The following is a 15,000-nucleotide window of genomic DNA, read 5'->3' on the forward strand; positions in this document are numbered from 1 at the left end:
GTCGCAAACTTCTATTGTCAGTTTTTGTTTTTTGTTTGTTTTTTCTTTCTCATTGTGAATCTAACTCTCAGAACAACTTCTGGTAACCGCCAACGCGTACTTTTATGTTGTAATATATCATATGATCTACGAAACAATATCTCATAAAAAATTCTCAATTCCACCAAACATCCTTAAAAAGAAACATACTCTCTCACGATGAAAAATTTGTCGGTAGAGCCTCCAACCAATTTTCAAGTGAAACCTTAGAGCAAAGAAGTACTAAAAGACTTTGTCTTTCATAAAACCCCAACAGCTAAAATGTGGAGGCGCAATGACCCAGTGGTTAGGGCAGCGGACTCGCGGTCATAGGATCGCGGTTTCGATTCCCAGACCGGTCGTTGTGAGTGTTTATTGAGCGAAAACACCTAAAGCTCCACGCGGCTCCGGCAGGGGATGGTGGTGATCCCTGCTGTACTCTTTCCCCACAACTTTCTCTCACTCTTACTTCCTGTTTCTGTTGTACCTGTATTTCAAAGGGCCGGTCTTGTCACTTTCTGTGTCACGCTGAATATCCCCGAGAACTACGTTAAGGGTACACGTGTCTGTGGAGTGCTCAGCCACTTACACGTTAATTTCACGAGCAGGCTGTTCCGTTGATTCGGATCAACCGGAACCCTCATCGTCGTAACCGACGGAGTGCAAAGAGAGAGAGATATTACATGTTCTACGAAACAATAACTCATAAAAAATTCTCAATTCCACCAAACATCCTTAAAAAGTAACATACTCTCTCACGATGAAAAATTTGTCGGTAGAGCCTCCAACCAATTTTCAAGTGAAACCTTAGAGCAAAGAATTACTAAAAGTCTGTCTTTCATAGAACCTCAACAGCTAAAATCCATACACACACACACACAAGCCCAAAACTCCAAAATAATAATTTCTAATTCAGATACAAGAACGGCAATTTTTTTGAGGGGAGGGGTTTGATTACATTGAGCCCAGTACTCGACTTGAAGTTGATGAAAAAGAAAGTTGACATTGGTGGGAATTGATATCAGAACGCAAAAAGCAAGAACCTTTTCCCGGCGCTCTTACCATTCTGTTCGCTCGCTGCCTTAATCACTGCTTCTCGGCCGAGCTCCTTATGACTCTTGGTGTTCCATATAAGATTTTGTTAAAATTCATTTGCATTAAAGTGGTCATATTTCTACATTATACAAACTATATGAGCATTTCTTTGATAAAATTCCTAATAATATTTAATTAGAAAAATATAATGAAATTTTTTTAAAGACACTGAATGACTATAAGAGTCTATCCGGGTAAAATAGAAATCACTTCTCAAAGATGATAATTCGATTCATGTCCTTGCAGGCAACATTAACTTCACACTACATGTTATTTGTTGCCTAACACAGAAGGGGTTTGTAAATATTTTTATATATTTATACGTCTCTATATTTATTTAGAAATGACGAGTCATTGATGATTCATACGCATTAATTTTTTTCACATTTCATTTGCTGCCATCATCTCAAGCAAAAACAAAAATATTTACTTACATGGTATCATGCTTAGGTGGGAGATATCACTGTGTATAGACACAAGATAGCTCGACACACAGTTACAATCACTGCGTTTTTGCCATCATTTGATGTAGTTACGGTGGTAAGGCAGCTTTACAAGTGAAAGCTACGAAGATACTAGAAACCAGTTGTGAGAGTTGAGTCTAGAGTTGTGATACAATTTTATTTTCCTGGGGTCGATTTGTTCAACTAAAGGCGGTGCTCCAGCATGGCCGCATCCAAATGACTGAAACAAGAATAAAAGAATAAAAGAACTTTGTTGGCTGAAAGTTTCGTGGTGGCAGACACCATAGCATCCTTGGCTGCATAAAAAATATTCATTCTCCGTCTGCCATTATATCGACTTGCGCAATATAGATTCTTTTAAAGAATTAAATATAGTTTTGCTTTCTCTAAGTACTACACAAAGCACGAATCGATCCTTTCGATATTGCCAAAATATCATTTGTTTGTTTAATAAACACCAAGAATTTGGTAACTGAGAAAATAGTACGTTTACTTATATTCCCGATAGAATTGCTATTTAACAGTAGGTCTCTACTGTATGGCGAACGATAACTATTATTTAGTCTTTTCACTAAACATTTCGCTTCAATAATAATATAATAATATAATATAATAATAATAATAATAATAATAATAATAATAATAATAATAATAATGATATATTCATAATAATGTTGGCAGCAGTTTCATTCACATGTTAATGAAACCAGGAATCAATAGCAGCGGTTCTATCTGTATGTCAAAGAAATTATTTTACTAGGTCTGCCGATCGTCACAGTAAGCGTTTACCTTAAAAACCAATATTATTGACGTGAAGTGTATAATGGATGTAAAGGAATATAAATGTTGAATGAAAGAAGTCGATTTCCATTTATTTCACTGTGAGAATCTTTCCAAAATATAATAAGATTCTATCTAAGTTCCCCGTGTCTATTTCTCACTTGATGCAGCTGTCCTCACTTGCCACCGTAACTTTTTGTAGTGCAACGTATCACGTAGTATAATTGAATTTCCTTAAAAAAGGATTTATTTCAAATAGCGATTTTGTATTAATGAATGCATGCGACGTAACGTAAGTGTCAATATGTTACTGTTCTGGCCATTATTTTCGGATGGCACCGTATTTAGACGCCTTTGTCAATCGCTTCTGTTTATGCGTTGACTGTTGCGGACTGTCATATATGTATTGAAGAAGACATTGAGAATAATTATTTTTTGTAACTTTACGGTAGATATTGAATTCAGTACAGTTGCTATAGTGAACGCGGGCTATGATTCCGCAAACAGGAATAGTGAGGTGCTTTCTTTGAGAGATTGACAAAAAAAAATCTATTAATAATATTTGCGGAGAAAACAAATATGAATAATTCCTGGGACGCTAAGGATGGAGAATGTTAATATCAAATATGAATACAAATAAAATCACAGATAAAGCTGTTGTAATAACAACGGTGACAGGTGATGTGTGTTAATAGACAAGTGAGAAAAATTAATGAAATCATGAGGAAAAAAATGGGCATAGATAATGAAGGAGAGAAAAATGATATTTCTAAAGGTGTTTTGTGATGAGGTGGGAGAAAATGGAACCAAAATATTGTAACTCCTCACTAGTATACCTTTCGTCACACCAGTTGTGCCTCTCAGACCCCCTGCTCCCAGTTTTTTATTCTCAAAAAATCAATACTCCGAAATTCCCTCTCCTAACACGTTTTATTCCTTGCAACTGTCAACTTGCGACTGTTCCACGGAAATATTAACTGCGGCAATCTCATCTTGTATCCGTCTCCGGAGCAAATTAATTGAATAATGAACATAAAACAGATACATCCAGTTAATGTCAGAGTTGATGGGAAAGAGAACAGTCGTGGTCAATATATTTTTTAATTCATTAGCTCTTTACTTCTTCAAGTGTTCGGTATTGTAACCAAAATGTCGGCACTGGCATAGCTACTATAAAAGTGTTCTGGAACACAGTATAATCGTGTGAAGAAAAAATCCGATATCCGTATCTTTCCAGTGCATGCAGAAATAATCCTGTCACCAAAACGAATTCAATAATTAACAACATAAGACAACTCGAATATAACAGAGAAGATGTAATGGGATTTTTTTGAAAAGCCGAATGAACGATACATGCTACACTATTCATGTAATAGACAGACATAGAGTAATGAGACATGAAAAAAAACAATATAGCTATGCACCAAGAGATTAACCAGTTCGAATGTCTAAAATGTGTTTGATATATACCAAGACAATCCTGAAACAATCCCATTTCGTCTGAACATTGCAGCGACAGTGCACTCGAATCCCCACCCCTAAACGAATTTAGTTTGAATAAACAATATACTTTATATCGTGTAATGAGTCATCTCCTTCGCACTCGTCGATTATCTGTAACACTTGAATCTGTATTTGTATATACGTGTGTATATGTGGATATATATGAATGTAGATAGAGATAAACAGACCCACACACACACACACACACATACACAACACACACACACACATATATAATATATATATATATATATATATATATATATAATAGAATATATATATATATATATATATTAAATCGTATACCTACATACATATAGAAATACGTAATACAGTGAGATAAACAAAGACAAAGAGTCACAAAGATGGGGTCACTTACAGAAAAAAAAGAAAGAAACAGGGAGCTGGCATACAATTGACCGAAAAGGTCGCCACCATTTTACAAATAGCAAATTTGATATATAGACGAGAATCAAGAAATGTTTAAACGTTCTATATTTGATCATAATCAGATCAATGCATAATGTGTAACGGTGGGAAGACTCTTTTAATCTCTTGTTATGTTTAGAAATTCTAGCATTTATTATACAAGCATATATACACACACACACGCACACACACTCACACACAAGTTTATATAGGGAGCTATCTAGGTATGCATATATGCATGCACAAATACACGCAACACACACTCAAACACATATACCTGTTAATACATACATACATACACACACACCATACACACACACACACACACACATATATATATATATATATATAATTACTTGCATATCTATATCTATCTATATATGTGTCTGTATATATATGTGTATGTGTGTCTGTATATATATACACACACACACATATATGTATGTATATATATATTATATATATATATATATATATATATATATATATATATATATGTATGTATGTATGCATATATGCTTAGGTATATGCATAAAACAGACATATATTTGAAAATATATATACCCATATATATATGTATATAGACGTACGTATGTATGTGCATCTACACACTCCACACACACACATACGTATATATGAATATATATGTATACAGATACTGATTAAGGGAAGAAAACAAAGAGATGAGGGCAGAACGGTTTGGTATAATATAATATATGAGTTCTATAAGGGGCAACCATTTAAAAGGGTTAACGGATGGATAGACAACTTCAGACGTACAGACAGTCCATACACAAATATGCATAGCTGGTACAAAGCTACACACATATATCCATATGTACATACATATATTATATATATATATATATATAATATATAATAGTATATATATATACATATTTATATATAAATGTACGTATATATAATATAGGTATATATATATAAAAAATATATATATATATATATATATATATATATATATATATATATATATATATATATATATATATATATATATAGGTTTATATATAATATAATTGTACTTATATATATATAATATATTATATATATATATATAATATATATATATATATAATAATATATATATATATATAGTTTTGACAAGATAGATGGGAAGTAAATAGATTATCTATAATTGAGAGTAAAACGAATTGGAAATCTGAAAGCTAGAATTCTTCCGAATGACTGTTTTAATAATGATATAGAGGCAGCCTTTATCCGCGAATGAACGGGTATTCTGCCCACGATATCAATGAATAATATATCCCATTATCGATGTTGGTTACTTAGAAGACAAACTGCCTAGCGTAAATATATCGTCTTTCAATCCATTTTCTACTAATATACTTCAGAATCTTATCCTAAAATGCTACGGTCTTACTTTTATGTCGTAAGTATATAGCAGTTAGGTCGTGGGGTCAGGAACAAAACATATATGCGCATATTGGGACAGAGATTTTGTATATATATGTATATGTGCTCATATATAAATACACTCATACATATATATATATAATATATATATATATATATATATATATATATATATATATATAATATATTATATATGTAAGATAAATTTTATTCAACGCATAATACTGAACAATAATATATATATATATATATATAATATATATATATATATATATATAATAAATATTAGGGAATAAATCCAAATTTACAGGGAAAAATCAGATTTAGGATTGAATCCAATTTTATAGTAAAATATTATAAATATTTAATTAGAGACAAACCACTATTTTGCAAATCAAACAAGAAAAGACTTAATCAATACATAAAAAATTTTAATATAAGTAAATAAATCGCCACTACCAATTGTTTTCTGTCTTCAAATGACATTCATGGTGATTTCGTATCTAAAAATATCAATATTTAAAAACTATAAATTTAAAATGGCTAAAACTATAAATAATATAAATTTATCAATGAAAAAATATAAAAATATATAATCTATATATAATCTATATATAATATAATCAAGAACTAAAATAACCTCTATAAACAATTGAATATAAAGAAACCTATTATTAAAGTTCTCATATTTAAAGATGAAGAATCTAATTTTGAAAATATGACATGAATGTGTGTGTCTATGTATATTGTATAAAGTATCGTAGGTATGGCCCGAACAATGCGAAGTAAATTCAAGACAAATCATAAGAAAACAGATATATGAATTTATATACACTTTCTTTGCACATGGCAACATTCGTCAGTTTCTTGAAAACAGGGTCATAATCCCGAAATATTGAATGCAAGGTAAGTCTATATTAATGCATATCTATATATATATATATATATATATATATATATATATATTATATATATTTTATATATATATTGTTATTTGCCTTGCATTTACTTCGCGTTTTTTTGGCCTTACCCACGATCGTGTTTGCAATATATATTTTACGCAATGTTTTTGGTAATTATTCCATATATATATGTGCTTCTTTCTGTTTCTGTCTTCCACACCCACTGAAAAGTCTCTGGTCAGCCCGGCACGTACCCAGTATACAACGCAGTGCTACTGAACTCAGCAGAAAGGAGGCTGAGTTGTAAAAATCTGCGTGGAACTCTAAAGATAACAGTAGCTGCAGCCATACATTATGTACACATGATATTATATATATATATATATATATATATATATATATATATATATATATATGTGTGTTGTGTGTGTGTGGTGGTGTGTGTGTGTGTGGTGTGTGTGTGGTTTCGGTATATGCATATATATATATATATATGCATGTATATATATATATATATATATATATATATATATATATATATATATACATATTTATGTATACATACATATACAATATATATATATGTATGTATGTATCTAAATAATAATATAATAATAATAATAATAATAATAATAATATATTAATAATAATAATAACGATAATAATAATAATATCTATATAAATATTCATTCGAATATTTACTCCTGTATCGTAAATCTGTGCACTGATATTGTTTTGAATTTGGCGAGAGGGTGTTCAACGCTTAACGGACACACCGAGGCGAATAGGATTTTGACACTGAACAATTAGTAAGACCTGCTGAGGAGAATTGAGGAGGAATCCGGAATTCGAAAATCATGATACAGGTATATTTATTACCTAACTCCACAGAATTTAGCTGAGTTAAAATGTTAAATTTTCTCTGCTTGTTTGGTCGATTTCTGTTGAAATGATATGATTTTCAGTGAGTTCGGTGGTTTTTTTGTGTATTTTAACTTTTATTTCTAGCAAGCTGGTACTTCGTGTACCGTCTATCATAATTAGCTCCTAATTATAAACTTTTATCTGTGTGTGTTTGTGTGTGTGTGTGTGTCTATGTGTGTGTGTGAGTTTCTATTCCTGAAGGAGGTAGCACGTACGTGTCTGAGTGTGAAAGAGACAGAAAGAGGGAGAGAGAGTGTGTATGTGTGTCTGTTCGTTTGTGTGTGTGTATGTGTGTGTGTGAGTGTGTGTGTGTGTTTGTGTGTGTGTTTCTCTTCCTGAAGGAGGTAGCATGTATGTGTCTGAGTGTGAAAGAGACAGAAAGAGGGAGAGAGAGTGTGTATGTGTGTCTGTTCGTTTGTGTGTGTGAGTGTGTATGTGTGTGTGTGTGTTTGAGAGAGAGAGAGAGAGAGAGGAATTTAATGAATGAAGAAATTGTTGGCTATGGCTTAATATAAGTTTAGCTGCTACATCTCGAAACAGATGTTATAAAAACTTCGGTCTGATGTGGCGAAAAATCATTTTTATTGTTTACCGAGTTTTCAATTTGTAGTTACCGAATACAAGGCAGACGTATACAAAGATAATTCACACACACACACACACAGATTATTTATAAATTTTTATATCTTCTATCATAATTATTTATTATCTTTACATTATTTATAAGTCTCACGTTAATCTTATTATCTTCAGGATATTTACACCTTCCCAGTATTTTCATCAAAACATTTTTTTATATTCTCAGTTTATCTCCCGTTTACATTCTTCGGTATATTCCATACATTTTTTCATAGACATCTTTATTATTTTCTATATATTTTACAACCTAATCACGACCATTAACTCGAGTTTTTAGGCGTTACTCTTTATCATTTCCTATCCACCAATCAGCGTATTCAATACCATTCATTGCAAACCTTCTATCATTTAATCACTTATTTTATAATACTTGGAATTCCCTCATTTACCGCTAACAACACAACTTTATGTTATTTACAACCTATTTCTCATTTCTTATAACTCACACAACTTTTCATTTCTTTCTCTTTCTTTTGCATTGTATTGTTTGTGCTTTATATTTACAAAAACACACACACACATATGTATGTATGTATGTATGTATGTATGTATGTATGTATGTATGTATGTATGTATGTATGTATGTATGTATGCATGTATATATATATATTTGATCCGCTAGCCTCTGCACGCATTTTTTTTCTCTCCTTCTTTCTGTGTTTCTTCTCTGTGTATCTTTCTGTTGAAGAGCGTAGGCTCGAAACGTTAAAGACATCTTTTATTTATATTCCTGAGCGCCATACTAATACAATTGTTTGTTTGTATTCCACCTGCCTTCGTCTTTTGTTTATTCCGTAAACCTGCCTTCGTCTTTTGTCTATTTTCATAAAGCTTCCCGTTATATATATATATATATATATATATATATATATATATATATAGATATGTGTATTGTACGGAGTTGTACTTGCCTAGCAAGTGCCCTGATCCGAGATCGTGTGCTGGAACGAAAACAATTGCAGCGTGGAAGGTGTTTATAAGCCATTTAAGAAACACACAAAAAACGTTAGATTTACTTCAACATTTAAATTTATTTTGTCAAAAGATTTTCGTCGCTTTGAGAAATGCAGCACGGAGTTTTGTCAGTGAACAGGTAGCGGTCTCAAAGCGACGAAAATATTTTGACAAATTAAATTTAAATGTTGAAGTGAATCTAACGGTTTTTCTGTGTTTCTTCTTAAATGGCTTTTGAATGTCTTATTAATACTTTGCTTGTACCACGCCCTTGCGCTGTTATTTTTGGTGTGTTTTTCCTCCGTTTTTTTTAGAATAATTATGTGTGTGTGTGTGTGTGTTGTGTGTCTGTGTGTGTGTGTGCGTGCGCGTGTGTATGTGTGTGTGAATGAACTACCGAAATCCTTGATTATTTTTTCTTCCGTTTGAAAAGGGAAATATAGGATCAATAAATACCAATTTCTTTATTACCCACAAGGGACTAAACATAGAAGGGACAAACAAGGACAGACATAGGTATTAAGTCGATTACATCGACCCCAGTGCATAACTGGTGCTTAATTTATCGACCCCAAAATTTAAAGGCAAAGTCGACCTCGGCGGAATTTGAACTCGGAACGTAACGACAGACGAAATACCGCTAAGCATTTCGACCGGCGTGCTAACGACTCTGCCAGCTCGCCGCCTTGAAATATAGGATCAATAAATACCACTTCGCCTTCATTGCTCCAACCATATATTTTATCATTGCTATCGTACAAAGAGAGAAAATATATGAATTTACAAGAAAAATACAAAAAGCTGTAAATCATTTTCCAGCCTGTCATTTCGGTTTTTGTAACACATTAGCCTATTTCGCTTCAGTAAGGTCGTTCACATTGACACAACATCAATAAACGAGAATGGGAGTTCCAACGTTATTATCTTCACTTGGAATACATGACGTTTCAGGGATTGTATCGCAGCCAGTTAGACACCAACTGCAAACTAGACTTAAGTCTGTTTTGAACTCAATACTATCGATATATAAAATTTCACCACTTAGTCTGACATTTCATAATTTCGTTATTATTCCACTAACATTTTCCTTACAAAATGATATTAAAGGTCATGGCGTATCTTCCTTTATATTTATTCTTGTTTTTGCTTTTTATTTTTTATTTTATTTCTTTTATTGGTTATTTTGTGCTTCCAATTTTCTTTCAGATACATTGTTTTGTCTTTTGCCTCACTTTCTAAATTGCTTCAAAATGTTCCTGCGATCCTCCCTCTTCTCTTCCGGCTTGTTTTCTATTTCCTCTTCATCATCCTCTATTTGTCTGCATTCTTTTGCTCTCCTCTTCACCATCATCATTGTCATTGTACAATCAGTAACAGCGCCACCGTCACCAGCAGCAACACTGGCATCGTGCTTATCATCACCAAAGAGACCGCTATCATCGCCGTCGTCAACATCACCACCCACATCGTTATCATCAACATCATCGTCGTCGTCGTTGTCGTTTCCGACATTGTTACCGCCTTTTGTCATTGTCATCGTCGTCCTCATCATCATCATCATCATCATCATCTCATCATCATCATCATCATCATCGTCATCATCGTCACCATCATCTTCCAGTAAAGCTGATCTTTGCAAAGTGAGCTGGCAGAACCATTAGCATGCCGGACGAAATGCTTAGCTGCATTTCGTTCGTCGCCATTAACCATTATTATTATTATTATCATTAAGTTGGTACATACTACTTTAAGTAGCAGGCGTTTTAATTTGAATTTTGGTGGGTGACAATAACCCTTTTAAAAAGGGCGGCAAGCTGGCAGAAACGTTAGAACGCCGGGCGAAATGCTTAGCGGTATTTCGTCTGCTGCTACGTTCTGAGTTCAAATTCCGCCGAAGTCGACTTTGCCTTTCATCCTTTCGGGGTCGATAAATTAAGTACCAGTTACGCACTGGGGTCGATATAATCGTCTTAATCCGTTTGTCTGTCCTTGTTTGTCCTCTCTGTGTTTAGCCCCTTGTGGGTAGTAAAGAAATAGGTATTTCGTCAACCGCTACGTTCTGAGTTCAAATTCCGCCGAGGTCGACTTTGCCTTTCATTCTTTCGGGGTTCGATTAAATAAGTACCAGTTATGCACTGGGGGTCGATCTAATCGACTTAATCCCTTTGTCTGCCATTGTTTGTCCCCTCTATGTTTAGTCCCCTCTGGGCAATAAAGAAATAAATAAATTTTTTCAAATCACGAGAATCTTCTTACGGATTCTTGTAGAATATAATGTGATGATTTTTTGTCAGTCGAAAATGCGAGTTTCAATTCCAAATGTAAATGGTAGTTGTTTTAGGTAATAAGTCTTCCGCGGTCTCTTCAATTTTCTGAATAGGTCCTAATATTTATCTACCATTTCGATTTCTTTAGTATCGTCTCTGCTGTCATGGGTAATTGCAAATTCTATGATCTTACACGGATTTTCTTCTTTTTTTCGTCTTCTATGATCATATCTGGTCTTCGTGCTTCAATACTTTCTTCAGTCTTTATGAAAAAATCCCATAAGATCCTGAAATTCTCACTTTCTATGACAGCGTCTGGTTCGTGTGCATAACACATTTCTGATGCTCTGAAGCCACTCTTTCGACGAACAACCCTTTTACCTACATGGTTCTGCCCGCGATTATACTCCTTTTGTGCTAGCTCACTGCACTCACTGCAGAAATGATTGATACTTTCCAATCCTTTCCTGCAAATTTTATATTTGCTGTTTGATTGGGTTTTGTTAATCTTCGCCTTTATCAGATTTGTTCTAAAGGTTTCTTTCCACTTCAGAAAATGAGCCGAATATCTCAGCACTAGCTTAGCCCATGTATTTATGGCGTTAACAATGTTACTGCCATTCCATTTAATTTTGTTTTCAAGACTTTCTTAATTCTCCACTTGTACTCTTCGGTGATTTTCTCTCTCATTGCCATTCTACAATCCTATCGTCCTGCAGCGCTCATAGACATTTGTACCACTTATCATTCCACAGCGATCTTATATATGTTGCGTTGTGGTCATTCAAATATCTTTACCGAATATTTTCACTGTTTAAGTCAAATAAAACAGGTCTTTCTCATTTTTTTTGTATATAAGCGTGCGGTCATCCCCTGTTCTCTTTTAGTTTCTAAACCCAATAATTGGCACAACGGCAGAAGCTGTGCAGTAGATAAGGTCGTTTAAATCTGTTATTTTTTCAGTGAAGATTTTCGTTAACAGTTCGTCCATCTTTTTCATCACGTTACTTAGTCTTTACCGAATATTTTCACTGTTTAGGTCAAATAAAACAGGTCTTTCTCATTTTTTTTTGTATATAAACCTGAGGTCATCCCCTGCTTTCTTTTGGCTTCTAAACCCAAGAATTGGCTCAACAGACAGAAGCCGTGCAGTAAATGAAGTCGTTTCGATCTGTTATTTTTTCAGTGTAGATTTTCGTTAAGAGTTCGTCCATCTTTTTCATCACGTTACTTAGCTTTCTTCTTTCGATTCCTCTCTGAGTTGGCAGTCTCTTTTTCTTTCGTCATTTCATACATCTTTGGAGCTCTGAAGTAAGCTATTTTCATTTTCTGTAACAATCACGAAGTAAACTTCGCCTTCGTCCGCGCAACCCTTTCATTTCTTGTAATTTATTGGTCCCTCGGCTAATCCCTGCCTCTTCTTGTTCTGATTCTCTCTCTTCGTGTTTAGAGTAGTCATGTACACACGCTTTCACTATTGTGGAAACTACTACTAGTAGCAATAGTAGTAGTTGTAGTAGTAGTAGTAGTAGTAGTAGTAGTGGGGTTGATAGTAGTAGTTGTTGTAGTAGTAGTGGTAGTGATAGTATTAATAGTAATAGTAGTAGAGCTGATAGTAGTCATAGTAGTGGTGGTGATAGTAGTAGTAATAGTAATAGTAGTAGTAAAAGTGGTGATGGTGGTGGGGTTGATATTAGTAGTTGTTGTAGTAGCAGTGGTGGTGATAGTAGTAGTAGTGGAGCTGATAGTAGTAGTTGTTGTAGTAGTAGTTGTTGTAGTAGTAGTGGCGGTGATAGTAGTAGCAGTGGTGGTGATAGTAGTAGTAGTGGAGTTGATAGTAGTAGTTGTTGTAGTAGTAGTGGCGGTGATAGTAGTAGTGGTAGTAGCAGTAGTAGTAGTACTGGAGTTGATAGTAGTAGTTGTTGTAGTAGTAGTGGCGGTGATAGTAGTAGTGGTAGTAGCAGTAGTAGTAGTACTGGAGTTGATAGTAGTAGTTGTTGTAGTAGTAGTGGTGGTGATAGTAGTAGTTTGAATTCTCTACTAAAACTATTTTCACAAAATTTGTGGTGTGTGTGTGTGTGTGTGTGTGTGAAATAACAACATTTAATGTGTGTAAATAGTTTCTACATATATTTCAATAAAACTTTTCGTTGTATGGAAACATTTTTTTTTTCAAGTTTTGGTTTTCAAATTGTTTTCTTTTTTTCTTATTTCTACAAGTTTTGTCAAAAATATTTGTAAACACGGCATTAATAACAACTTCTTGGCTCTGGAGATGGTGCCAAAAATTTTCCATGTCGTAAACCAAGTCGAGATCCGCTAGTGCCGATTTAATCTGGTTTTGTGCCAATCTTAGAATTCATTCTTCATCTTCTTCTTCTTCTCTCCTTCTCTTTCTTCTTCTTTTTCTCTTTCTCTTCTTCTTCTTCTTCTTCTTCTTCTCTTCTTGTCTTCTTCTTCTTCTTCTTCTTTTATTATTATTATTATTATTATTTTATGTTGACTTTTGCTTTACATCTGTACAAGTTGACTACAAGTCTCACCCAGAGACCTCAAGAGACAACAAATTGGACGGTCATGTTGGTTCATGTTATTATTATTATTATTATTATTATTATTGTTATTATTATTATTATTATTATTATTATTATTATTATTATTATTATTATTACTATTACTATTATTATTAAGTTTCCAAAAGTTTTAAGTGCGTTTTTACGAAAACATCATCTGCACATCCGTATTACTTCTGTTACGTGCAACATTGTCGTTTTGTCATGCAGATTTCTGCTTGCTGCATATTACCTGAGATGTGTTTTGTTGTGAGTCGTGATTTGTTGTGGCGTTTCTTTACTACGTGGTGGTTTATTTTGTTGTGAAGTTTGTATGATTCTGTGGTAGTTTAGCGGTTTGTATAGTTTTGAAGCTTGTTTGTTGTGAGGTTTGTTTTGTTGTGATGTATGTAGTTGTGATGTTTATTTTGTTGTGATGCTTGTTTTGCTGTGGTGTTTATCTTGTTGCGAAGTTTATATCATTGTAAGGTTTGTTTTAATGTGAGGTTTGCTTTGTTGTGTGTTTTGCATTCTTGTGATGCTTGATTTTGCTGCGATGTATTTTTTCTTGTGGCGTTCGTTGTTAGTCAGGTTTCTCACCTCAGACTATATAAACCACGGGTTATGTTATCTTACTGAGTACTGTTTTTTTTATGTTGTATGAGCTATGTAATTGAGGTTAAGTGATATCGTTACGGATGAAGATCATGCAGGGAATGTACTTTGCAGATCGTCCTGTACCAATCACTTACAACTGTGTAAACTCTGCGTTGCTGGAGGTGTTGGTAACATCGACAATGAAAGAATACATGATATATTATTTTATAAAACGGTGATTACATTGTCTTGTATACATTGTCTTGTATATTTCGCTGATGATTCCACAGAGAAAAATGCATAGCAGAGCTTTTGCTCTTTGTAAGCCGTGATTTCCACAGAGCTCCCAATGGATGATTCTTGTCACATTGTCGTCGTGTCTTTTGTATTCGCGTTGTGCCAGTTTCGAGCATTCGCTAACAATATGTCACACCATTTCTCCCTTCTCACCACACATTCTGCATTTGTTGCCGTCGGTAGT

General features: G+C 33.7%; 1 protein-coding gene across 1 annotated transcript in view; it reads right to left on the minus strand.

Annotated features, from left to right (window-relative positions):
• Positions 1 to 11,551: 11,551 nt before the first annotated feature.
• LOC115227239 (troponin T, fast skeletal muscle-like) overlaps positions 11,552 to 15,000 on the minus strand; it is a gene marked incomplete at its 5' end in the record, with an annotated part of 3,950 nt that continues 501 nt past the window's right edge. The window contains 2 exon segments of the mRNA XM_029798129.1: positions 11,552 to 11,837; positions 13,498 to 13,568. Coding sequence (XP_029653989.1) covers positions 11,552 to 11,837; positions 13,498 to 13,568 — 357 coding nt within the window.

Source organism: Octopus sinensis, unplaced genomic scaffold (genome assembly GCF_006345805.1).
Source record: "Octopus sinensis unplaced genomic scaffold, ASM634580v1 Contig02250, whole genome shotgun sequence".
NCBI classification, from domain to species: Eukaryota; Metazoa; Mollusca; class Cephalopoda; order Octopoda; family Octopodidae; genus Octopus; species Octopus sinensis.